The sequence below is a fragment of the Mycteria americana genome, chromosome 1 (genome assembly GCF_035582795.1).
Source record: "Mycteria americana isolate JAX WOST 10 ecotype Jacksonville Zoo and Gardens chromosome 1, USCA_MyAme_1.0, whole genome shotgun sequence".
Taxonomy (NCBI): Eukaryota; Metazoa; Chordata; class Aves; order Ciconiiformes; family Ciconiidae; genus Mycteria; species Mycteria americana.
Genome location: NC_134365.1, coordinates 62468622 through 62495633, shown reverse-complemented (window position 1 = coordinate 62495633; position 27012 = coordinate 62468622). Strand labels below are relative to the sequence as shown.

The 27012-nt window shown below is 41.9% G+C and overlaps 1 protein-coding gene across 3 annotated transcripts in view; it reads right to left on the bottom strand.

Moving 5' to 3' along the window:
- The window catches only part of NT5DC3 (5'-nucleotidase domain containing 3), a 42828-nt gene extending 15816 nt beyond the window's left edge, over positions 1 to 27012 (bottom strand). The window contains exons 1-4 of one of the 3 annotated variants that reach the window (XM_075502717.1): positions 26750 to 27012; positions 14729 to 14845; positions 6671 to 6855; positions 286 to 360 (exon numbers count right to left, since the gene is read on the bottom strand). In XM_075502717.1, the coding sequence (XP_075358832.1) occupies positions 286 to 360; positions 6671 to 6838 (243 nt within the window). In that variant the 5' untranslated portion in view covers positions 6839 to 6855; positions 14729 to 14845; positions 26750 to 27012. Of the gene's footprint in view, positions 1 to 285; positions 361 to 6670; positions 6856 to 10392; positions 10607 to 14728; positions 14846 to 26749 lie in introns of those variants that run through there. The other 2 variants (XM_075502708.1, XM_075502699.1) reach the window with 2 other exon arrangements.

Genomic DNA, 27012 nt, shown 5'->3' with positions numbered 1-27012 from the left:
GCCTGCTTAGGTTTATTCTGTTGCACTCTAAGTTGTTTTTCTCCCTCCCCCTGCCCACCATGAGAACAAAACACCCAAAACACTTTATAATTAAGAGCTATTAAAAAAAAAAAAAACAGAAAAAAAAAGAAAAAATCAAGCTTGACGCAAAAGAGGAAAAAATATGAAACAAAATCCTTACACATTAACACAGCGTGAAAAGCTGGTAGACTTAAAAGCCCTATTTATTTTCTTTGGCTACATTCTCAGCACTACATAACTCATCACAAAGTTATTTATACGTACCCGGTGCACATCATAATGAAGTCCTCTGATTGCAAAATTGGGATCATAATCGTATTTTCTTATTTCTGCAGGATACTAAGAAAAGATGGCAATGACTTGATTTTAAATCCATAACAAAAACAAATAAAAAAATTGTTTCTGCAAAATTTTAAAAGCCTAAGTTTTCTATGCGTCTCATTTTCACTAGTCATTAAAAGAGGTATGCTGGTTTTGGCTGGGGTAGTTAATTTTCTTCATAGTAGCTAGTATGGGGCTGTGTTTTGGATCTGTGCTGATAATACAGTGTTGATAATACAGGGATGTTTCAGTTACTGCTGAGCAGTGCTTACACAGAGTCAAGGCCTTTTCTGCTTCTCACCCCACCCCACCAGCGAGTAGGCTGGGGGTGCACAAGAAGTTGGGAGGGGACACGGCTGGGACAGCTGACCCCAAATGACCAAAGGGGTATTCCATGCCATACAACGTCATGCTCAGTATATAAAGCTGGGGAAGAAGAAGGAAGGGGGGACATTCGGAGTGATGGCGTTTGTCTTCCCGAGTAACCGTTACGCATGATGGAGCCCTGCTTTCCTGGAGATGGCTGAACACCTGCCTGCCCATGGGAAGCAGTGAATGAATTCCTTGCTTTGCTTTGCTCGTGTGCGCGGCTTTTGCTTTCCCTATTAAACTGTCTTTATCTCAACCCACGAGTGTTCTCACTTTTACTCTTCTGATTCTCTCCCCATCCCACCAGGGCGGAGTGAGCGAGCGGCTGCGTGGGGCTTAGTTGCTGGCTGGGGTTAAACCACGACAGTCCTTTTTGGCACCCAACGTAGGGCTCGAAGCGTTCGAGATAACGACAGATTTGACTGGAACGTGCTAGATCAAATGTATAGCTGTTATTGCTGTTTAGCTACTAATCAGCAGGCTTCTGTGCTTGCCATGGGGCTTGCTTGCCTTACTGTATAGGGCTCGTTAGCGGCTGCTTTTTCGCTGCTTGCTGTACTGCTTATCATCTTACTCTGTTGTGCCTGGCAACATTTTGATAACAGCAATGGCCATGCGCCTGGGCTGGCAGATGGCCAGGGCATCGCTGCTGTTTCTGTGCTGCGGTACTGGACAGGCTGGAACTCCAGTATGAACTCAACTCAAAGGGATGAATGTGGATGGGCCCACGCAGGAGCAGGACACCCCAAAGTGTCTGTGGCCGTCGATAAGACCATGCCAGAGCAGGTACATCTTGAAGCATCTATGGCTGTGGTTACGTCTGTGCTGCAGCAGGTATACGTCTGAAGGGATTGTGACCCAAGGATAAGTCCATGCTGCAGCAGGCACACCTTGCAGCATCAGTAGCTGTGCATGAGGTCATGCTGGAGCACCTCAAAGCGCGTAGCCATGGATAAGCCCACGACAGAGCAAGTACACCCCTGGAGGGACGGCAGCCATGGGTAAGGCCATGTTGGAGCAGGTTTACTTCTGAAGGGACTGTGGCTGTGGGCAAGGCCACGCTGGAGCAGGTATATCTCTGAAGGCATTGTGGCCCATGGAGAAGGCCACGCTGGAACAGGTGCACCTCACAGCAACTGTGGCTGTGGATAAGTGTATGCCGCAGCAGGTATACCCCTGGAGAGACCGTGGCGCATAGATAAGGCTCCACTTGGAGCAGGTACACCCCTAAGGGACTGCAGTCTGTGGATAAGTCCAAGCTGGAGCAGGGGCAAGGGGAGGAGTTCATTGCAACGTTAAACCCGATGGTCTGGTCCAAAGGGGCCAGGGGTGGAGATTGTAATGGAAATACCTTTAAATTGTTGTAACCTGGGATTTGAGTTGCATGTTATGGAAATTACTATAGCAGGAACCCCTTGTTGCCAGCCAGGCTAGCAGCAAGGGCAGGAGTTCATTGCAATGTCAAATGCTATAACCTGGCCCAAAGGGGCCAGGGGTGGAGACTGTAATGGAAATACCTTTAAATTGTTGTAACCCATGATCTGAGTTGCATGTTATAGGAATTACTATAGCAGGAACCACCTGAATCAATGGAAGACAAGCCTTACAAGAAGCAGTGCAAGTGCAGCAGTGACCCGACCTGGCTTTGGTGCCTCGTAACTCCACGCAACACACCACCTCTCCTGTCCTGAGTGACCACCATAACAGATGAAGCCCAAAGTCGTGGACTAAATGAACCCAATGGACATTTGTGGACATTTAACAGACATTACACAACGGTGAAATGGACTAAGGAAAGGGTATCTGTGTATTATATCAAAGGATGGGAAGGGGACTGGTAGTTAATGAGAATGTATTGGATAGCGTGGGACCTGAGCATGACGTAAATGGTATGGAATAAGGGGTGGAGAATGTGCTGGTTTTGCTGGGATCAAGTTAATTTTCTTCATAGTAGCTAGTATGGGGCTGTGTTTTGGATCTGTGCTGATAATACAGTGTTGATAATACAGGGATGTTCAGTTACTGCTGAGCAGTGCTTACACAGAGTCAAGGCCTTTTCTGCTTCTCACCCCACCCCACCAGCGAGTAGGCTGGGGGTGCACAAGGAGTTGGGAGGGGACACAGCTGGGACAGCTGACCCCAGCTGACCAAAGGGCTATTCCATACCATACGATGTCATGCTCACCCTATAAAGCTGGGGGAAGAAGGAAGGGGGGCACATTCAGAGTGATGGTGTTTGCCTTCCCAAGTAACCGTTATGCGTGATGGAGCCCTGCTTTCCTGGAGATGGCTGAACACCTGCCTGCCCATGGGAAGTAGTGAATGAGTTCCTGGTATTGCCTTGCTTGTGTGCGCAGCTTTTCTTTCCCTATTAAACTGTCTTTATCTCAACCCACGAGTGTTCTCACTTTTCTGATTCTCTCCCCATCCCACCGGGGGGGAGTGAGCGAGCGGCTGCGTTGCCAGCTGGGGTTAAACCACAACGAGGCTTTTTGATAGGTTGGTGAGATTTGCAGGAACGTTATGTACAGTGCAAGACATGTCAAACTTTTTTCCAAAATCCAAGGTCAATGTTTTAAATCTAAGTCAAGCACAGTACCTAAAGTTGGACATCCAGGTACTCTGTAGCGATCACCTTTGAACATGAGGCTCTTGTTCAAAAAGTTATTTTAATATACGCACCTTTGAAAACAAACTAAACGTTATTAACTCCCTAAAATTTAATAGCTGAGTTACCTTGCATTGTGAAGAGTCACCAAGAAACAGACTATACGAACAGAGTTTCCAACTCAACCTTCTAGCTAGAAACCCAAGAACATGGCCTGACTTACAGAGATACCTGAACTTTACTGCTCACTTCTATTGAAAGAAAAATCAATACAATATCATCAATATTAGCAGGAGCAAAAAAATCTCTGGCATTCTCAAGAAAGAAGTACAGCTATTTGTCTTGACTCCCTAAGTGTGGATCATGCTCCTGATCTTAGATTGTCGTGTTTGAAATGTAGACCCCACAGCTGCGTAAAGATACGGTGCACTGCAAATAAACACCGATGGGAAGGAAGGAAGAAGAGAATTCACAACGGCTAATGTTACCTGGAGAAGCCAGACTCCCCTAACAGGGACTTTCCCAAGGTACAGTGTGTCACAAAGATCAGATTCTGAAAGCAAGTTGGGCATTAAGCACCACCACCAGGGTGAGTTACTTCAGGAGAACACCACAGTGACCCAACTGTATTTACCCTGGACAGCATTTGTAACACCTTGTTGTTTAGAGATGTACGTGAATTGAATGTCTGTGTCATGTATTCTTTCCTCAGGTTGTTTATAGATAGCACAGATAAGCTCACACCACCTATTAGAGAGTTTTCTAACATTTTTCAGTACAAGCCCATTTTCAGTCGATTGCAATTTTGTCCTGCTTTAAGCATAGGTTAGCCGTGAAAAAAATACGTTAGGTGTGTGCCTTGGGCTAAGAGTTTTGTTCATTTGTTTTTAAAAGGTAAAATGCTTCAGTCATTTCTGACAAGGCCTGAGAAAACTATCATTTCTTTGATTAACCAACTGAAAGGTGATCCTCCATTTTCCTCCCACAGGCTACAGCAGTCTTAGAACTTGACAAATGCGTATCAGGCACACTCTCCACCTTCTCAACAACAGTCTCCATACATATATGGCTACTTTACAAGCCTTCAGAGAAAAAAGCAGATTATACAGCTTCAACAGAGGCCTTAGCTACTCTTACAAAAAAATGAATAAATCACAATTTCTCCACAAAGTTTTTATCTATGCTGAAGAGGACTTGCTCTGCAACTACGGTAGATTGTGCTTGTATCGGGCATCTACAGTTAAAGAAAATAGTCCTTTCTCCTAACTTCTGAACTATCATCCCTACCACCACTTCCAGAAAACACGGGGAAGGCTACTGATCTCAATGAAGAACAGCATCAAAAGCCTACAGATGCATTGGGAAGATGTACAGATTTGGCCAGGGAACATGAAGCAGAAAAGGAAACAAGGGAAAACATCAGGGGATGATACAGAATGTGATTAATTAAAAACGACAGTGTACCTCACGTGCCTCAAAGCAGCCACATCAAGCACGAACAAGGAAATTTATTTCTGACTTTTTCAAATTTCTGCATGCCTGACTTTCCTACTTGAATTTATTCTAATAGAAGGCTGTCTTTTTGCATGCATGCCAGTACATATGAGAAAAAGAATGAGCCTACCTTGGCACACGAATCAAAGCTTCCTTACAAGCCAAATAAAATAAAGATAAAAATTGCACTGTTTGCTTACCCCACTCTTGGTAGGGATAGATATATCTGGACTGAAACAGTAGTCCAGATAAGGTGGCACAGAGCCTGTACATTAGGAAAGAAATAAACCCAAGAGCAAGAGTTTACATCCAACACCTGCTGTCACCGCCAAGATTAGCATTAAATTGATGTTTATTCTCTTGGACACACTTCAAAATTCCTTGATTCCTACACTGTATTTTGCAATTTCTGATGAATTACCTTACACTGCCATGACCAAAATTGGCCATCTTTTAGGTTGACTATGACAGTCATAATGGGAAATACTATCTAGAAGCTTTTTCTAATGTTAAAGGCAAGAAAAACATTAACAGTATAAGGAGCTACAGAGATAACATTGATAAAAACTGTTGTCCCTCAGTAAATTCCAACAGGAGAGGATATACTTCAATAAGTTGTCTCAAAAAGAACTTGGAGCTTCATTTACTAGAACTCAAGATATTTTAATTGAGACAAACTGGAAAGTTATTACTGCCTGAATTCATTCAAATAGTAAAGACAGCACTGTTTTAATTATTGTCTACAAGCATTAATCTTGACTCCTATGGTAATGTTGATTTTTGCAAGAACCAGGTAGCTTTAGTAAAGTGTATTTACACATTCTGCAGAAATTACTACCAAGGCATGCTGAAATCTTAGGGGGATCAAGTTGTATAAGCTTGTAGAGCCCACAAAGTTTTGTTTGTTCTTCCAGGGATATTTATAGATGTTTATATATAGCTCCTAACCTTTAGATTCAAATACGAAAGTAGAATAACACCACCCATTCAGATTTAGGTTGTATAAAACACACAAGCAGTTTTATTAACAAAGTTACTCTGTGGATTTTTTGTCTTTTATTTTCCTGCAAGTCCTAGAGTTCAATAAACTTTGCCTCTTTCAGTCCACGTTTTCTTCCATCTTTTTCCCCGCAATACCTTCAGTTTCCCAAGTCACCCATCTCCCCCTCGCTTTCTGACACACAGTAACTTCTCCCATCCCCAAACTACGCAACAAGCAGCTCCAAGCTGCTTGGATGTCAACTGGTCATGGATGCAAATACGCTGCTTGGTGAGGCAACAGGGCAGTGCTCCCTCTTAGGGGACGACTGAGCTGAACACTTACTTGGGTCTCTCCTGTATCCGGCCTCTGATAACAGTGTCACTGCACACGCTGCCCCTTCAGCTAACTCAGCTGAAACGCCGGGCGCACGCAGAGCACTTTGCAAGCACACAGGGCAATCAAAGACCTCCTAAGAAGTCAGGCTAAAAATATTTCATATGGAAATTAATCACTGCACTCACAGCAATGCATAAAACAGAGTAACGGTAACTTTTAAGTTCCTTATTTATTAGGGTGACTCCAATAATTGACAATCAGGAAAAAACAAAAAACCACACGACCACCACCACATTAAAAAAATAAAAGAAAATAAAACTCTATTCCTTAACAGTTGTCAGATTGCACTCTGCTCAAAACTGCAGCTGAGAATAAATCAGGACTCCTGTGGTTCATATGTAGCTGTTGTACAAAATGTGTTGTAAGGGAGCTAAGCTAGGACTGAGGCATGAGAAGATTAGCTATGCCCCTCTCAGTTAGAAATTATTTATTATACTCTTTCTTCGTAAGTTTATTGTTTTTCTATTAATTTTACTTACCCGATGCTCATTAATAAGAAGATCTCGAGCAGCATTGAAGATCAGCGTGTGCAGATGTTTAGAATAAAAGACCAATGTGTAGTCGTAGTCAAAACCATAGATTTCGATGTCCGACAGGCTCATTTCGTTGTTTGAAAAAATAGCATCCGGATTCAGCATGTTACTCATAATTGAAGGAACCAACTCTGGGAACAGGGGAGAGGGAAAAAAAAAAGTTATACCATCCTTGTAATTTTATTTAAATAAATACATATAAATCAATTAGGAATTTCTACATATAAATAAATGATGAAGGATATTACCAAACTAATTCACACTAACCAGCTAATCCTTAACAATATGATGCTACTGAAAATGCTGTCCCTAACTTGTCTTGGTGACGCATAGTTTTTATTTGAAGCATGCTTTTCGCCGTACAGTTCAAGTAGGAGAGAAGATGCATTTCAGCATCTTGCTCAGAGAACCCCAGACTCAATATATTTAATTTTTTGCTAACTCCATTAACACATTTATTAATGCTTTTGAAAATGAACTTTGGAGTTGGAGGAGGATATCATTATTATTATTATTATTATTATTATTATTATTATTATTATTATTATTATTATAGGAGCCGTGTCTTCTCCTCCCATTATTTGGTCCAGTTTCTGCCCCAGAAGCAGAATGGACATTGTTTTAATTTGACATTGCTTTAATTTCTTTTGCTTCACCATTTCAAGGTTACCATATTACTCAGTTTCAACTCAAATAAGTAAACTTCAAGTGACTGCCATACTTTCCGAACAACAGTTACATATACTTTGTTATGCTCATTAGCCTTCTAGCAAGTCAGGAACCCAAAAGTATTCTGCTTATTCTCTACACACATGCACCTAGTGTGTGTAAATCACTTCCATTTTTAAGGGTATAATTATCTTGATATTTGTTTGAAAAGTATACTGAAAAGTTAAGACCACTTACATAGCGCCATAACATATTAAGTAACTTTAGGACCAACACCAACGTAAGTATTAAGGATGTTTGTATTCTTGTTTAGAAAACTTGGAAAAGCAACATTAGGAGGCTAAATGCTACCCACCTGGAAGCATAACACATGAGCACGTTTTTCTTCCTTTCCTTCCCATATACTATCTTTATAATCCAGCCTTCCCTACTACTGGAAAAAAAGGGGAGCTTTCATCTTAAATCTGTGCTTGGAAGGGTGAGTTTAAAGGGAATATGCTTTGTTTGGTTACTTGCTACATACAAGTCTAGAAGGAATCGGTCAAGCTTATCTCAACACCTTCAGCTCTGAGGACAGATACACTACATGGGAGGAAATCATCTCAACAAGGCAGGTAGGCATGGGGACTCCAGATCTGTTAGAAAGACAGTGCTCCACTTTGAAAACCCTGGCCAACTCAGAGAAAGGGAAATAACATTTCTGTTGTAAAAGCAATGCCTTAGACTGCTGCACAGTTGATGGGCAGATACAATAAGAAACTAATACAGATGCCCAATAACAGACAGTGATCTGAAACCATCCAACTTTATTAGATGCAGGTACCCAAGTCTTTCAGTTTTTGAGAGAGACAGAACAGCAGCTGCACTGAGTTTAATTCCAAGTTTCAAATAAAGTCCAGCATCTCTTTCACCAAAAAAGATCCCAGGAGTTCCCCATGCTTAAGCTGACATGACAAGCTGTATCTTTCATTTCAAGGGATTTAACAAAATAAGCCTCAACCAAAACATTAGCTCCTACTATTTCCAGTCTCTGCTTACAGTAATACAGGGGATAAATGTTATGCTTAGTTGAGGTAACAAAATAATCAAATGAAATTTGACACGCTACTATTATGGCAAATACTCTTATTCTATAAAAAGAGCCATGAAGCATTTAATTAACTTGAAGTCATAAGCATAGTTGTGAGTGAACTTCCAAAACGATGTTACAACACCCATATCTGTATTATAGTTAAAGTATTTTTTCAAATGTCAATTGTGCACCCTGGTGAGTCAACACTTGTTTTAAAAATAAAGCTATTTATATATCTATATATAAATAAAGATATTTCAGATAAAAAAGCTTGACTAGTGCCTGCCTGAAAACAGACAGTAGAAACACGTTGTTGCTATTAGACATTCTGGCTGGCAGACAGCATCCCAAGTGCTATAAACCTCGGGTCAAAAATCAGGACAGCTTTGTCATCTTAACACTGTAACTAAGTGAAACATCACATACTTGAAGTCACTGGGTGACTTAAGCTGTAATAAAATATTCTGAATTATTCTAGAAGCACTTGCCTCATCTTTCACCAACCCACACCCACTGACTGACTTATTTTCTCTTAACAATACCCTATGCTCTAAACACAGCTCTTAGATATTATTTGGGTGTAGTTTAGAATGCAAAAAAGTTAATTCCAAAAACAGGAAAAGAAAAAAAAGATTCAAAATAAAAGGCATTTACTCTCTTCTTCCTGTCCCTTATCCACCCTCCAAAGTCCATAGCATTCTTCTGAGATCTCTAACACAGCTTCTTATTTCACTTGTGAAATGCTGCCACTATTTCATGTTTGCAAATGCTATGTTTGCACCCAGCACAGTGAAGCCCCAGTTCACACTCCAGACCCTTAAGTGTAAGATAAGACCATACTTATTTTTGTCTTTTTTAAAAGGGCGAAACAAGCAAGACTAAAGCATTATCCATTGCCACTACAGGACAAGCTTTCCCACTCGATGTTGCAGAACGCATGCTGCTGCTTTCTCTTTTGGCTCTCTAAAAAAAAAAAATTCACATATTCAAGCACCTGGGTAATACTCTTCCCATCAGAGCAAGGGGAGAAGCAAGCAAGCTTCAAGCAAGTATTTGGCCCTTAACTTTTTGCCTAGCTGGGCTGCAGAACGGGGCTTCCCAGAGTCATGCACGGAGCATTAGCATTTCATCCTGGCTTCAATGCTTCACAGTATTTTTTATGGAACCACAGGCGAAACGAAAGAACTCATCTAAAACTTCTAACTTTTTGGAAGAGCAGCCTATTGCAGAAAGCCCCTCAAAGAGACGACCAACTTCCCGAGTTTCTTTTCACATCTGCCTTTCTCCACACAGCACATCTCCAGCGCCAGCCGCTTCGCGCTGCCCAGCCACGCTGTGGGAAGGGCTTCTTCCCCGAGGCACTTCCAGACAGCTTCAGCCCCGGCGGGTCGGGCGGGCGGTGGGCTGAGGGCTCGCCCCCTCCTTCCGAGCAGGGGAAGAAAAAGGGGCAGCCTCCCCCCCCGACTGCGTGTCCACCGGGTATCCGGCCTCAGGACCCACCGAGGTGACGGTCTTACCCGCGCTCCCGGTTTGACGCTGGGAGAGCACTGGAGACCACCAGAGACCCGCAGAAGGGAGAGCACGCTGCCACCAGAGCCGCGGTGACTCCAGGAGCAGACGCGGCTCCGCCGGGCGCTGCGGGGCGGACCCACGGCTGCTCGCCACGGCGACCCACGAGGAGAAACCCCCCGGGTGGGGGCGCGCAGCGGCTCGCACGACCCCCCCCACCCGCGCCTCGCCCCCGAACCCTTCCCGCTGCCGCACGGGCTCCCGCTCGGCTCGCCGCTCCTCCTCTCCCAGCCGCCACCACGCATCTCTTTGCTCCGAGACCGGCGGCACTCCGACCTGCCGCAGGAGGAGGGCTGGCACGGCGGGGACCCCGCGGCTCGGCTCGGCTCGGCTCGGCCCGCCCCGGGGCGCCGCTCACCCTTGGTGACTCTCTTGGCCTCCTTGTAGCGCGACCACAGGTAGCTCTTCATGTCGGGCGGCGGCTGCCGCTGCTGCTGCTGCGGGGCCACGGTGCAGTAGGGAGCGGCCCCCGCGGCGGGCAGGGCCCGGCACCGCCGCCCGCCCGCCCGCGCCCGCCCCGCCGCCAGCAGGGACCGCGCCGCCGCCGCCGCTGCCATGCTCCGCTCCGCCGCCCAGCCCCGCCGCGCCGCGCTGCTCCGCCGCCGGCTGAAGTCACTTCCTCGGGCCCCGCCCCGGGGCCGCGCCGAGGAGGGAGGCGGGAGGCGGGGCCCGGCCCGGCAGGTAGCGCCGTCCGCCTGCGGGCAGAGACCGGCCCGGCGCGGCCGTCGGGGAGCGCTGGCCGCCCGCACGCCCCGCCGCTGTCCTGCCTCGCCTCCGCAACGCTGGGCTGCGGCGGGCACAGCGAGGCTGGCTGCTTGGCGACACCGGGCAGCGGCTTCGTAAAGAGCTGAGCCCAGCAGGCGTGACCCCGGGGGAGCTAGTCCAGGGGTGTCGCGGCCTGGGCCCTCAGGTCTGCCATCCCTACGAGGGAAAGCCCCTTCCCACCCGTCCGCAACCCCCAGCAGCATTTTATCAGCAACTGCTGAAGGTTGGCCCCGGGTTCAAGGTCAAGCCGAGCTGCGCGGGGAACGTACCCCGACTTTGCACCTCCGCTGCTCCTCGGGTCTCCCCCTCTGCTAGGAGCTGCCTGGGATTCTTTCACAACAAACACCATATCAACAGCAAGTATTTACTTTTCCAGCCAGCATGCACTCGAGAAGTGCTATATACACCTGCTTACATGCCTGAACAAAATAAGCTCAAACCCTAGGCTGGATATAAAATGTGTAATACAAAGAATACCATGAAATCCACAGAAGTCCTAGTGCTGTTTTGAGGCCCCCCATCTCCTTGTGAAGCACTTGCCACTGATAGTTGTAGACCCTGGCAGTCTGAGAACTTGAACCGTATCTATTAATACTTGTAAAAAAAAAAAAAACCAACCCACAAATTAGATGATGCATGGATGAAGAAGAACAAAGACCAGACCACTTCCATAGCAGAAAGGTTACAGCTCCACATGCAGAATTCCTGACGTGCTCAGAAACTTTCTTTACAACAAAAGGAACATATTTTTTTCCAATACAGTAAACATCAAACATGCTTGTTCTTATACCAAGGAGATCCACATAACCCATTGTCACTTATGGCTGGAAGTTACTCAGCCATTCCTCCCCTCTCTAAAGCAGCAATCCTATACAAATCTGAAGGATTTCAGACTAAATACTACTCTGAGCATTCTCTTTTTTTTTTTTTTTTTTTTTTCCAAAGAATAACACTCACCTTATTTGCACAGGCAAAGCCACAACAAACTGAAAGAAAAACACGGGGGGTAGAAACCCCCATTTTTGCTGCAGACAGTCTGTGGTTAGCTCCCCAGATAGCCAGGACTAACCTATAGAGAGAGATGTGTGCTTGAGTGTCTAGTGCCAGTGCTTTCAAATATCATTCTCCCTGCATTTCAGACGATGTGCTTTTGTAATGCTAGCATATGCTTTATGTATGCAATACAAATGAAAAGAAAAGTTGTTTCCTTAATGTCATTCTGTTAGCTAGAGCAACTTTCATGGGGTGTTTGCTTCTGTATGAAGACCTGTTAGGCCACTGGGTTATTCACACAAATCAAAGTAATTCCCAAGTGTTAGCAGCGAGACTAGAGAGAGAACTAAAACATGAGGTAGCGGTGTTTAAAAATAAGTTGTTAAACGACTCAACTTCAGACAACTCAGTCCTTTCCCTTGTCTTCTGGTCTCCAAGTAATGACTCAAATACTGGAAAATATGTGGTAATGTAAACTGGCATGAAGGAGCATACACGGAAATTCATTTGTCTTTATTTGGGGTCCACAGAAGACAGATGAAGATACATTCCTTCTTCCAAAAGTTATATCAGTTTTTATTTAAACAGAATGGGATATATAGAAGTAGAGGCAGTCAACCTACAACATTTTTTCTAAAATTGCACTTAAAATGAAATATAATCCTACAGGCTAATGTCCCTTCTTAATCGGATCGGTCCAAGCGATCCTAGCTGCAAGACAACTAAAAAAGATGTATCCAATACTTTAGACAATGCACAAAAGAACCCAGACATTCCCTCATGTTATGGTCAGAATTGACCACACCTATGACACTTATCTAGTACAAACTGAAAGGTGTTTGGCTATGGCTGGCAATTTAAAAAAAAAAAAAGAAAGAAAAAAAAAAAGAAAACTCACACCCAACATAAAGAGCTTCACAGAAGACTTATCCTTCAAAGAAGAATCTCAGAGGGCTGTCTTACTGCATGGATAGAGAAAGAGATAGCATGGACCTAAAACCAAAAAGACATGCAGTTGTGTTAAGTACATACCACATTCCCTAATTTATATCTGGCATCCTACTACTATTCCGTAGTGTGTAATTAACTAGCGTCTGAGTGGGGATAATATATACAATTTCTTTCAAGGTAAACAGAATACTTATGAACTAAATGTTTTACATTTGGCTGAATTTTGTGACCAGGAGTAATTGAGAGAGAGGCTACATGCTATCCTCAGTTCACAAACACCAGCTCTATTAATACTGTTGAAGGTTCAGGACACAGATGCCACGTGATCCCCATATGTGCATACATAAAACACCTTTGAGAACCTGTTAAGTGTTTCACATATTGGTCTAATTTGTCACACATACTATAATTACACCACTATCTAATTTCTTTGCTTTTCATAGTTTTGTTCACACAGGGGAAACATGCAAATCTCCCCACAGCCTGCTCAGCCCTGTCAGCTCCTTCTCACGTCTGTGATTACTGAGAGCACTCAACACCTCAGAAACCACTTGCTAATAAAGACACTCCTGCACTTACATGACTGCGGGATGGATTTCTAATCAGCTAGTACAGCCTTCAAGTGAAGCCTAAGATTGGGCTAACAGATACTACAATTCATTAAAGTCCCGCTGAATGAAATTAAAACGCAATGCTAGGGAAGCTGACAATGTTTTACTGCAGCTTCTGTGGTACAACGTTCCAAACGGAGCAGCTTTGTAAGCAATAAAACCGTTTGACAGATTGTATCAGACAGTTGTTTATTGCAGAGGTGAATGACCTTGGACTGACAGAGAATGGGCAAAAGCAACACAGAAACAGTCTCTTGTGAAAGAATCAGAAGTCTTTCTTACTGCCTTAAAAGATTCTGAGGAATGTTATTTTCTTCATCTTTAATATATTGCCTGCTTACATAAATTTTCCTAAATGTGTTTGTAAAAATTATTTTGCTTTAAAAGGCCACAGAACCAGCAGATGCTGGTAACAGTTTTCAGCCATTATTGACCCGAGTCCCCTTTGAAACTGCACCCTGTTACAGTCCCTTTAGCCAGCCAGTACCTCTCCCACCAACAAGTGTTTCTGTATGGAAAATTCTTGCATACATTAAATTCTTATGTGCTTTTCATTTTGGTATTGGTACTTAAAAATAAGTGGAACTGTGTTTATGTGCAACTATTTGGGAAAAGCATCTTTAACTATTTGGAGAAAAATCTTTTCTCCGAGCTGCTTATTTGCTTCCTTCGCTTCTGTTGCGGTAATACTAACACCATTTGAAATTAATTTGCCACATCCAATGTGGAAAAGCAAGAATATAAGCACATACCACCTATGCATATTAATATATGGTTAAAACAAGAGTAGAAAAAGAAAGCAATTGAAATCAGAAACATTAGTCTCTGTACTGTTCCTCACAAACTCCAATATAAACCAGAGCCAAATACTTTAAATGTTACACTTCCATAGTGCAGCTGAGTAGAGAAGATTCTGACTATTTAGTTCTGCCTGGTGAGCATTTGTCAGCCATCCCTCCTCCCAAAAGAAAATGTTTAATCCAAACAAGTTATGAGATTTCCTGGTAACCCAAGTGGCACAATTTTACCATGCAGGCACCTTGCCACGTGGTACATTATTCCAGCCATCATGTCAGACATCCTAAAAACTTGCCAAAATTCTAATTCAAAATTTTAATACAATTCAAAATGGCACAGGAAATTTGTGCTTATGGGTACAGCCTGGAGGAAAAAAAAAAAAAAAAAAGGACAGATCCAGTAACATCAAGCAAACCTAAATAGGGATGCAATTTTTGTAACGGCTTTTGCCCAACTTCCTAGCTTTGCAGCCTAATCTTGTATTAAGAAGAAGATTAAATGGCAATAAAAAAAATGAACCTTGCTTTTTACATGAAGTACATTTTGAACTATATATCCACTTTGGAGCAAACTTACCAGAGGAGTCAGAAGCCTATCATTCTTCTCTGTTAATGCCATCCAGTATAGTACATACTACCTGTTATATGACAGATGAGCATTTAACCAGCATCTGGTCCAAAGGGCAGTCTGAGTCTGCAAGGTAAAAAATAAGCAACCCTGAATTATTTTATACCAGATCGCAAAATAATAATGCTGGCAAAGCAGACACAGCCAAGTGTGTCTCTACCTAAATTCACGGTGGACAGGAAATGCAAAGAAACACAGTCCAGAGACAGCCAAACTGTCTTGGAAGGAAGACGGGTCACATCCTAGACATCTCTGCCTGGCACTGCACTCAACCACTCTCACCAGCTCTTGCACAAGCTTGTTTAACCCTCATAAAAAATATCCAGAACTAAGACAGGTCCACAGGGCTCTGTTCTACCCCATGAAACTACATCTAATTCAATTTTGCATTGTAAACATGTCATAAACACCTGGCCAAAGAAGTATAGATATACCCTTCATTTGGCCAGGGCAGTCCCAAAATGCAGGTATCACTCCTGTAAGAGTCAGGACATGATTTCACCATGCCTTACACTAGGACAGAGGATTTTCTATCCCCACTTTTAGTATATGCCTTACAATTCATCCCCAACATGGCAGAAGGGAAAAAAGCCTGTCAAATTCAGCACTTACACCAGGTCACAACTTAATGCGGGCATTTTTCCCCTTCCAGCAGGAGTTGCTGGAGGGACATCTTTCTGGCTCTGTCACATAATAATGCCAGGGAGCAAGCCCTGGTCAAATGACATTCCACAAGAAGCAGGGCACACATATATCTGGCAAAAAAATTGGTTGCCCTGGTCTCTAGTGCATGGACTGCTTCCAAGGCATCTGAAAACTAATCCAGCTGCAGCAGCCCAGAGTTCCCATGGGCTAATTTATTCCACTCCTAGCTAATAATTCAAAATATCTGCCTCTGGGCAGAGTAAATTAGCCTATACAGAACCTGGTGCTGTCACACCAAACTGCTTCTCGTCCTGGCAGAAATACTGGAAAGGTAGCTCAGGCACCTCTATATTATACCAATCTGAATTAGAATAGCTTAAAGAGCAAAGAATATTTCTGGACTGCACAGACAAGCAGGCATGGGCCAGAGTGTCCTCCAAGTTACATCAGTGGACACTGCCCTTTCACTCTCAAAAAATGACCACCAAGGAGTTCCAAGCGCAGGAGGTAGGAAATTCACGCCCAAAGGCATGTCTCACCTTAGGGCTACAGAAAGAGAAGATGTCATAGTATTTGCTATCGTGGCTCTCTGTCACTAGAACCCCCTCTCTACAGGACTGACTCGATTACCAGCATAACATGGCAAATCATGTCATGAGACTAAGCAGGACCAGGTTTTTCTCCCCACTATACCCAACCAGAGCTCAGTAAACACTCATCCTATGCTCTTATTTTCAAGGGGTTTATGAGCAGGCAAAAAACAAGAGGCTGTAAGCCATCAGCTGGCAGGATTCCCCCCATACCTGGGGAATTGGGTTGTTTTCACTCACCCAGCTAGGCAGAGATAACACCGACAATAGATTTGAAGAGCTTGGGGAAAATGGTTAACAGCTGTCAATCTTTAAAGAGACTAATGAAACTTCAATAAGGTTTCAAATTCTTAACATATCATAAAACATTATTTCCTTTACAGACAAATTTAGGTGAGGTGATCATATACTTATATGTCACTTATTGCTCAGCACTTTATATATAGCCCTGACTTTTCACTGTTCTTGAGATGACTTCAAAACTCTGCCAGCTGTCCTTGACCTCCAACTAAAAGATTAATCTTGCCATGCAAAGTGTAACTTGCATAGAAGCAAAAAGGGAAATATCCTTCACCCAAAAAAAAATCTCAAGCCAAAAATAAATAGTAATAGAAAAACCACACACACCACAAGAACTGAATTACTAAAAACATTTTTTTTTCCTGAACACAAGCAAGCAAAAGGAAATTTTGGCTCTAAAAAACCAATTATTTTTGATGGACAGTTTGTATGCCTGAATAAACTTAACTGATCAAATAAAGTTACATTGAAACATGATACGAATACCAGCTTTGCATGAATGTCATACCATAGCCCACTGGGCTCACTGTGGCTTCGCCCAGTGGCACCTTCAGGGAGGTTTGGCCAAGTCCCCGTCGAGCACACGCAAACTGCAATTCTGCAGAGACTTGCAATTCAGCCACAGTCATGCATGTTTTCAGAAGGACATTTGTAGCACATAGGACACAGCCTCCCATTTCTAATCCCTGTTCTAAACCAGAATAGTTTAACAATTTATACTTTTTCCTAGACAATCTCCACTTGAAGCTTCAAACCAAAGAAAAAAAGCCTGTGGTAACAACCTTCAAGTCCACATACTGAAACTTTGCCAAAGTCAAAAAGAACTGAAAACAGTCTTATTAAGCTTGTGTGGCATTTCCTGTTACTAGAGGCAGGGCCTATAATTCAAAAAAGCCTTTAAAAAGAGATGGGTTTACCTTCTTTTAAAGAACGTCAACATCTCAAAGCCAAGAGACAATGTAAGGGTGTACAGTATTGCTTCAAAGTGAATATATCACACATATACTGTAAAAATGCAACCTCTCTTCATAGAAGTTGCCTTGAAAAACAGACACTTTATTCAGAGAAAATAAATAGTAAAATTTAGTCTCTAATGCCAGACCTATTGGATTTGTCCCTCATAACCTAAAATTGCATAACCTACAATGCAAAATTGAATTAGATGTAGTTTCATGGAGTAGAACAGAGCCCAGTGGACTTGTCTTAGTTCTGGGGTTTTTTTATGAGGGTTAAACAAACCATACAGTCCTACTACTTTGTCTGGTCTTCTGCATCTCCAAAGTTTTGATTCACATCAGAAAAGACTGGCCAATGTTTCTATCTCCATTGCCCTTTCAAGAATGGAGGGAAGAAAGCAAAACAAACAGACCTAAGTACCTTTTAACATATTTTACCATAAATTAAGTTGGAAGCCTCAGTCCTGCAACCAGACCAAATGGTGAATCCTTCTCTTCTCACGAAGCATCGCTAACATGAGTTGTGCTTTATGCTGGTAATGGAGTCTGTTCACTGAGCACAAGGCTGTGGCAGACCCAGACACCCACATCATCGTTTAACTGTCAGGTTTGTAGTAGAAATAAATACTCCTGACCCGTACCCATCTCTGGGTTAATACATCCTCCTTCTCAGTAAAACTAAGGAGTTCAGCAACAGCACACTGAGAGGTGCATGTCTGTTTTGAAGATATATGTACTAAAAGAGAAATAGTATAGAAATATTTTCTTCTTGCTTCTGGAGGCTTTGGAAAATTATGATATAGATCAATAACATTTTTTTCCCTCCAGTTTCTGGCAGCCTCCTCCAGCATCCATTGCTCTTGCTTTGGAAAAATCCATAAGTTATCATCTGGTTACACAACCATTTGCCTGAAAAGCACAACTGCTCTCACACTGTAATGCTAACTAGTCAGGAAGGAAAGTACATTTTAATGTTATTAGCACAAACAAGATTTAAATAATAAAAAATAAAGAGGAAAATTTCTGCAAGGAAAACCAATGATGTCTTATACCATTGGATTAGAATAAATCAGCTTTAAAGCAAGCATAAATTGTACTTTACATGTTTCAACTTACACCCTGTTAGAGAAACGTACATGTGATCTCAGGCCTCATTTACTTGGAAAAATTGCACTGGTTTAACTTCATCTAGTTTTCAGATGCTGTAATTAAAGCTGTATAAAATTATTATGTTGGTTGAAGAATGTTTTATTGCAATTTACCCTATATCAAGAGCATAGCTTTTCTGTCCTAAAGCAAAACATGAACTCATATCAAAATAAGTGTCCATGCTGCTTAGTTACACTTGCGCAACCTTTTCATAGCCTTAGCACAAATGCAAATGAGAATGCACTCATCACACTGCTGATTCTTCTCTGATCCTTATAACACACACCTCATTTGATTACAGTAACTAGATTTTGTTCTATCCAAATCAAATTAGGTGTTTGTAATACCTTCTGCGTAGAAAACTTTTGCCCGAACTTTATTCTAATTTGGCTGCGTCTGAAACAAGTAACCTTCCACACAGTTAGGGAAAAGAGACATTTAAATTAATTAAATAAATAAATAAATAAACCAGCAACAACAAAAAAAACCCAGCTCAGTGCTTTGTACGTGATAGTGTGGTATGGCTGCATTCTTTTTATAGTTGCTTTAAGTTTGATCTAGTAACATGACAGTAAGTTGTTGGTTTTTTTTTTAAACACGGTCTACTACTTTTGCCCCAAATCAAATCATTATCAAATGACGACAGCTGTGTCAACACATATTACTTTAAAAATACGGCCTAAGATAGAACTCTCCACTTTAATTACATTAGCTTAAAACCCCACACATTTTGGCATAAAACCTTATGTTGCTACAAATGAAAAATGTGCCTGTACCAATTTTAGGGAAAAAAAAAATCCCAAAAACAAACAAACAAGAAAACCCACAAAACCTCTTCCTCAATACTCAGAAGGTTGTATTACAATTATGACCCCACCATTAAAATATGCAAACCTTGGGATACATCTTCAGCTCTGCAGATATTATTTTAGCTGTAAGTATGATGCACGCTCACTGAAGACCACAGAAGTCAAGAGCAGCCGCGTCTGTTCTGCATCCTGTGAAGATCTTCGAAGAATTGAATCAAACAGATCTGACTCCACACCTTAGCTACACCAGACTAGCTCCTAAGAGTTAGCCAATCAATTAATCATATTTTTTCTGAAATGTAGCACGTAAACCTTTCATTTAGCCTATATTTTCCAGAGAACAATCGGGTATATGTGAATATTTTAATTTATCTTCCTCCTAATTTATCTTCCTCCTAAAAAATCAGAATCACCTCCCTTCAGCACACTACTTTCTTTTCTTTCTGGAGATTCTACCGGTCTCCTGCAGTCTTTCAAGGGTTCCCTCCTCACAACATTTTACAGCACTAAGACTTGGCAAAAACAGGATGCTAGTATTCGCTGGTTGAAAGATACGGTTTTTTTTTCTTCTTTTGGGCCTAGATTTGAGAGTATGTGCATGGAATTAAACTTTTTAGTTCATTTCTATTATAATTTTCTGTTGATAAACAGATACTTTTGATAATGTTATCACCTATAATCGTAAGAATATGCAAGCACAAATATTAAGTGAGGTGACGGTGAAGATATACGCATCATATTCTTGATGTTTCTTAAACGTTATAGTTATCTGTCATCTGTCTCCCCCTGCATGGTGCTCTCTTTTATGGGGCAAGCCTGTACATCCTCTCCACAAAATCCATTACGTTACATTGCACCGCAGTTATACTGCACTTGTAATGTAACTTTAGCATAACTACACTGTGTCTGGAGCCTGCAAAGATTTATGGATACGCTTGACTTAGCAGTCTCCTTGAAGCTTTAACTACTCCTTGCACAAAGTTATTCACTTAGGTAAGTCTTCACAGGCACAAGTTCAAGGAACACAAGATGCAGGAACTGTGTCCTGCCAAGGCATAATGCTAAAGTAGTGATGTGCAAGTAGTGAATGACATTCAAACAGAGAAGTCAGTGAAAGTATGTATATGTTAAAAAGTATGATTCCTTCCTCATAACTTTGTCCATAACGTTACTAAGCAACATGAATTTACAGGCGCCGCAATTACAGTAATCTCTCAGATAAAATTGGTACAGCTTCAATCTGCAATCTAAGTAATTTCTGAACCCTATAATCAGTTTTATTGGAAGAAGGGCTCCAACTATTTCATTTCACAAAGAGTAAATAGACAGTTCATTTATAGTGTTTTTCATATTCTCTGCATTTTCTAATATGAAATTAAATACGTGTTTGCCTTTGTCCTCCATTTTCTCATATATTAAGCAGCAGATGCCCAGCCAAGAAATCTCAATATCCTAAAGAACTGAACCAGTTTACTAAATGCTTCAGCTTAGTCCATGTATTTTATTCTCCTTTCTCATTTGATCCAAGCAGTGATGAAGCCTCTACCAAGTGTTATGCTCCTGTGCAAGGAGATTATCTTACCGTTAAGCTCGTTGTCATACTGATGATGTAATAGAATAGACTATTTCAGTTGGAAGGGACCTACAACGATCATCCAGTCCAACTGCCTGATGAATTCATATTTTGAACCATGTTTTGTAGAATTTACTGCACAACTGCTGGGTTAATAACAACAGTCTCACAGAAGCACAGTAGAAATACCATCAGTGATGGCAATCGCTGGCGGGTCATTCTGTAATCAGGGAGGATGTAGACTTGACAAACAGCATGATGTCCAAATACATCTGCTGACCAAACATGGCAACATGATATACTGTAATCAGCATAAAGCAAGAGCACCATAAAGCCAATCAACCTGTTTATTCTGGGACCTTCTTGCTGATAAGAATTGTACACAGAAGAAATATGACATTACAGCCATCCAGTGTGTCACGGTGCCATCTGGCAAGCTCGTGGTGTATATCTTGCATGAATTAAAGACTACAAACATTTTTGACCAGCCTGCCAGGAAACACCATCACGCTTTAAAACAGTGATAATTCACCCCACCTGAAGGACCTTACTTTCCAGTCTACCCTTAGTTTCTAGTGTGTACAATTCAAGAACTTTTCATGGGAATCCATTTTTGGCAAATAACTGAAGGTATCTTCATGTCTCCTCTAGATCAACCTTACAAAAATTGGAAGAGATACAAAACTTCTTGTGCATTTCAGAGTCCAGGAAAATTCAGTATCAACATGATAACACTTACAGAATAGCACATTAAACCATGACAGATCTCTGTCATTGCAGTGTAACATACATCTTTGAGCGATAAAATTATGAAATAAGACCTTGGAGGCTTGATCATGCATATCTGAAATCAACAGGAGTTTTGCCTCTATTTCGGTGGGAACAAGCCACAAGTTAACTACTATAGGCAATGTTTCCAGAACTGTTAAATGCTTAGCAGCTCTCACTTAATAACAGCAATAAGGAATTGCTGGGTGCAGACTGAATTTGAAGTCTGGCTTAAGATTTGCCTCTCATGTCCTATTGAGGACTGATATATTTTGAAAATCTGGATGCCTATTGATAGAGCTAAATTCGGCTAATGGGTCTCTGAAATTCTGCTCCAAGATGTACACTAAAATCTATTACAGCCTATTAACACACTGTTCTTAAAACACAAGTTACTCAGAAAAATCTAAAGCCATAGACAGACACATTTGCTTTTAAAAAATCTCCTGACAATCATTTTAAAGAGTTCATGAGTTTCATAAGACTGATAATTTCAGCACATCATCCACTGCATTCTGCTGCTTCTTTAAAACAATGGTATATTTAGCATTGCTATTAATAAAAACTCACAGCAAGAAGCATTCACTTCTTTAAAAGTGCCTACAGCTTGTAGCTGCAGAACTTCTGAATCATTTGGTCCAAAACTATTACAACAGATTTCAGCATGTCTCTTTTGACTGTTCCTGTCTTCTGGGAGAATGCAGAAGATTCACTCCCCCCTTTCCCCCCACCCTGTAGCTTTAGTGAGCCTAACTCAGGCATGACAGCATTTTATCTTACACAGCATCTTGTCAGATCTAAAGTCTATTTTTCCATACTAAATTCTATTACTGTCTGCTTTCATTACATAATCATTCCTACAGGTATTTTCACAACCTGTTGGATATAAGCAGAATGAATAGGGAAAAAAAAAATTCATCATTATATAAAATTCTTAAAACTGCTTCTTTACATTCAACCCTCCAAATCCATATCATAGCTCTGGGTAAATAACATGGAGGTATAATGGCTTTATTGTAGCATCCATCAGTACCAGATTGCTGATAATTACCTGTGACTCAAAGAAAACCCACGCAGTTTTTTCCATCTATCATAGTAGTTCTCATACACTCTAAAAATCATTTTGCTTTCAGAAGTACTGAGAGTTACAACTGCATGCTGACTTGCTACCTTTCGGACAGAACTGGATAAAAGATACCTTACAAAAACCACCCTCTCTTAAACCTTTTTTACAACTTTTATTCAACACACAGCTATAGTCTAAGCAGCATTGTATCCTATAGCTAGGTTCGCACAGCCAACTCATCACCTAGCTAGGATACCCTCATCCTACCAATGCCATTTATCTTTGGAGATGCACCCTTTCTCCTATTAAATATCCCATCCTACTTCACACAGAATATTCAAGAAACAATCCTGGATTAGATCTGCAGAAGGACTCATATGCTGGCAAGGACAAAATTTTCAACAGCCTTGCCACCAAATGAAACATACACTTTTCACAAAGGGTGAAAAAAAGCTCCTAATACATACGGATAGCAAGGCAGCTATGGATGAAACACTCGTACACCAAGAGATGGAACAGAGAGCCAAATGAGTTAGCACTTACAACGACTGAGAAATGTCAGGCTAAAAGCACATCAGAAAAGTAACTGGGCATGTAATCCTGGTATTCAAACAATAGATATTCTCACTCACTCTTGTTAAAGCTGTTCCACTTTGCATGCAATAATTAAATCATTTGGTCCAGAAAAAGAAAGGATGGTCTAACATCATAGAAAAGAGCAGAAAAGGAGTTTTGTGACTAGTGTACTCCAGAACCAAGAAACCAAGTCCAGTGTAGAAGAGTAACACACCCTAGAGAAAAAGAGCTTTGTCCTGATCAATACTTCATTTCTTTTCCATTATATTATCCTGTAGCTCACTTACCAAACTGCTCATGCTATCTGGCATTTCTGCAGTGATGAAAGTACAAGGGGTCGCTGGAGTTTCCTGAATTCACACCATAGTAAGAAGAGATTTCATACTTGTCTATGTAGCTATAACATCTAAAAGCCAGGGTGTCTCACTATCCCCTAACTCAAAGCAGGAAATACAATTTCAGAGTCAAAGCCCTAGGCACACAAAGAGGCTCTAACTACTTTGAGCAGCCTGCAATCTTTCTTCTCAACAAAATCTTTATCATCATCATTGTCCATCCACCCCCCCAGACTTCAGCTGCCAGAGTTAAGCTATGCTTTGATACAGCACAGCTGTGTAACCTGGACCAGAGTCCTGTGAGAACAGCTGTGAGAAGCCTTATCTGTGTCTCCACCCACACACCTCGCACCCTTTGGCTCCAGAGCTGCATTTAAGCTCAGGCCTGTGCCTTAGTCCTTATACAGCCTGTGCTCTAGGTATACCTGGCTTGGCCAAGGTGACTTCCTGGCTAGGCTCAGATCCACCTGGTCGATATGGACTACCATCATTCAAAGTCTAGTAAGGAAAACATTGTGTTCTCATCCTTAAAATACATTTCACAGTCCCAATGTAAGGATCTTCCTTCTTTTTAAATATATTTGCACATACAATCAGTACACAGGTTTTACATTTATATAAACCTGGATTTCACAAAATTAATTACAAAAGAAAATATTTTGCCTTACCCTGAGAAAGCTCAAAGATTTTCTCTAATTAACATTCTTTTACTATCATTTTCCAGGTAGGTTAGGTTTGCCCTAACATACAAGAGAGAGAAGCCAGACATAACAAATAAATTATATGTCCAGCTATTCACTGAGATCCTGGTACTCTTTTCTGTACAGTCAACAGGTCTAGAGTTCACACGCTACCTGCAGTTTACTTATAATGTCTCTGACTGGAGGAACAAGGACTGTTTCTCCTGACACAAACACATGTTGCTGAAAGGTTGCCTATTAACCTTCTCTGGCAGTGCTGCAAAGAGCCTCTTCCTGGGACACAAGAAGAGCGAAGTCTTGCTTACGGACATGGTACAATGGTGGTCTTGGTAGTGTTAGGTTTACGGTTGGACTCGATGACCTTAAAGGTCTTTTCCAACCTATACGATTCTGTGAAGCCATGACACATTTGCAAGGGGGTAGCAATTTGCATAACCACAAAAAAAAAATCCCTATTAAAAAGTTAGAGAAATACATATTTTAAATACATGCATACATGTATGTGCAAAGAACAGTTGAAATATTGGAGAAATGGCTCTTGTCCAGTCTTAATGTCTCTTTATGGGGATGAACATATAAAGGCAATGCAAAAAGAAGAATACGATGAGAAAATATTTCTTGAAAGTAGCAGGAACAGCAAATGTAACCCAGCCTGGCAGGGGTGATCCCTCGAAAGGACAACTCCCTACAGGCCACCAGGGCGAGCCCTCGCCCAGCAAATCCAGCCCCAGCCCTGCAGCTCCGCCGCTGCGGGTCCTCCCCTCCTCCCCTGCTTTCAGGAAGGGGAGGGGGGAAAAAAAAACAAACACCACGTTATTTAAAGCTTAATGCCTTCTCTTCAAAGCTTTTTGTATCCTCCTGCCTCGGTTCTTGAGCAAAACATGAGTGGCAGTGCGCAGAAATGGTGTTTCCCAAGGATACATTCAGACCTAGACAGTCAGCTTTGTGGACACAGGCTCTACTCTAAAAACTTCTAACATCCACTTGAGCGATAAGAAAGCTGGCTAAGCTGGCAGGAGCAAGCTGGAAGCTATACCGACACATCTGGGTGACACTATGCAAACACTCCACGCTGCCGCAGCTGCTCCACGCTCCCTGGGCCCAGCTCAGCCCTGGTGACCCGCACCAGCCCAAGGCCTGACACCTCCTTATCAGCAGTGCTTCTGCTGCCAGGGGTCCCCAGCTGCCACCTCGGGGGGAAGCAGAAGTGATACTCCACTCCTTACGCCACAGCTTTGCTGGGCCCATTTTACTGCAGGTGTCAACAAACTCCTCTTCAGTTAACAGAGACACGCTCTCTTCTACAAACAGACTATTTGAGCATTTCAGCTTTTCTCTCTATACTAACACTTCAGCCCAGCATAGCATGGGAGCACGTGCTTAACTTCAAAGATGTGAATGGTTTCCTTGCTGTTTAATTTCCATGCTTTGCTGGAGTTGACCCCCTAAATCCAATCATGCATCACAAGGCAGAAGCTGCTGTGAAACCAAAGGGAGCTTGTAGCAGATGCCACCACTTCTGCGCTCGCTGTGGCCAGCCATTTCAAGCTAAGGCTTTCCTCGGCCATGGAGAACAGTAATTACAAATCAGAACAAGGCTTAACTATTTTGAGAAGAGTGATATTCCCTGTGATGTGTTTTTTATTCTTAGCCACAGAAATATGTGGCTGCAGGTGCAGATTTCCAGTGATACTGAAACTTACAGAGGTTTTAGTATTTGAAGAGTCAGGGAGTTTTTTATAATGATCAAAACATGGTTATTTTATCTGTACAAAGATTCTTCTAGTTACAATTCTTCACCTTAACAGATTTTGGCCTTTATGCTATGCTTTTTAAAACCCATTCCCTTGTGTCAATTCCTCTATTATGAGAATACAGAGCATTAAACTTCAAGGGACACTTTGCAGACTTCAAAAATACTTGGGAGGGGAACCCCACAGATTACTGACTTTTCACTAACAGGGCCAGCTGCAGTGCGATCATCAGTCTCAGGAGGAATGGGATAAAGCTGACTAAAGGCCAAATAATACCTGAAGAACAAACACTTTCTTCCAAACTTAGAGCAGAGCAGAAATAAAAATTAAAAATACTGCAAGTATGACACTGATGTTTAAGTCAGTATTTCACATTTTTCAAAAAGGTTATTACAAATATAAAATGGCAAAAGATACAGATGAAGGGTTTTTCCTAATGTGATTCTGATGATGTTGTGAACAACAGTCTTAAAGTTGAAAGAAACATTTATACCAAAAGTGCTTGCTGAAGCAACAAGTTAGACCCCAGTCCTTTAGATGTTTAAACACCAGCTCTGACCATGTGTGTAGCGTGCCTAACATCAGTGAATCTTTCATCAGACTCCTAGGACTTGCATACCAGTATGAGTACTATGTCTCCTGCAAGTGTAGCGTCTGAAAAGTTAGGCATTTCAGACCAAGTTCCTGCAAGATGCTTTGGACCTCCTGGAAATTCCTGAACCTTAATTCACAGAAAGTTATAACTCACCTCTAGTTCCCTCTCCAGACATACGGGTCCAAAATTGCTGTCTCCAAAATGCTTCTCCAGCAGTTACCTAGCCTTGAAACCACCTAAGCTCTGTCAGCATCTCAGTTTTCATTCTGAAGTTTCCCAAGCACTGAAAGTCTCTTTTCTGGTACTGCAAATCGTTATTGTGTCAAATAGTGACAAACCTAGCTTGTTCCTGACCTTCACAAAACAAACTTCCCTCCATCTTTCATACCAGAGTGATTTTGGTACAGAAAGGAAAC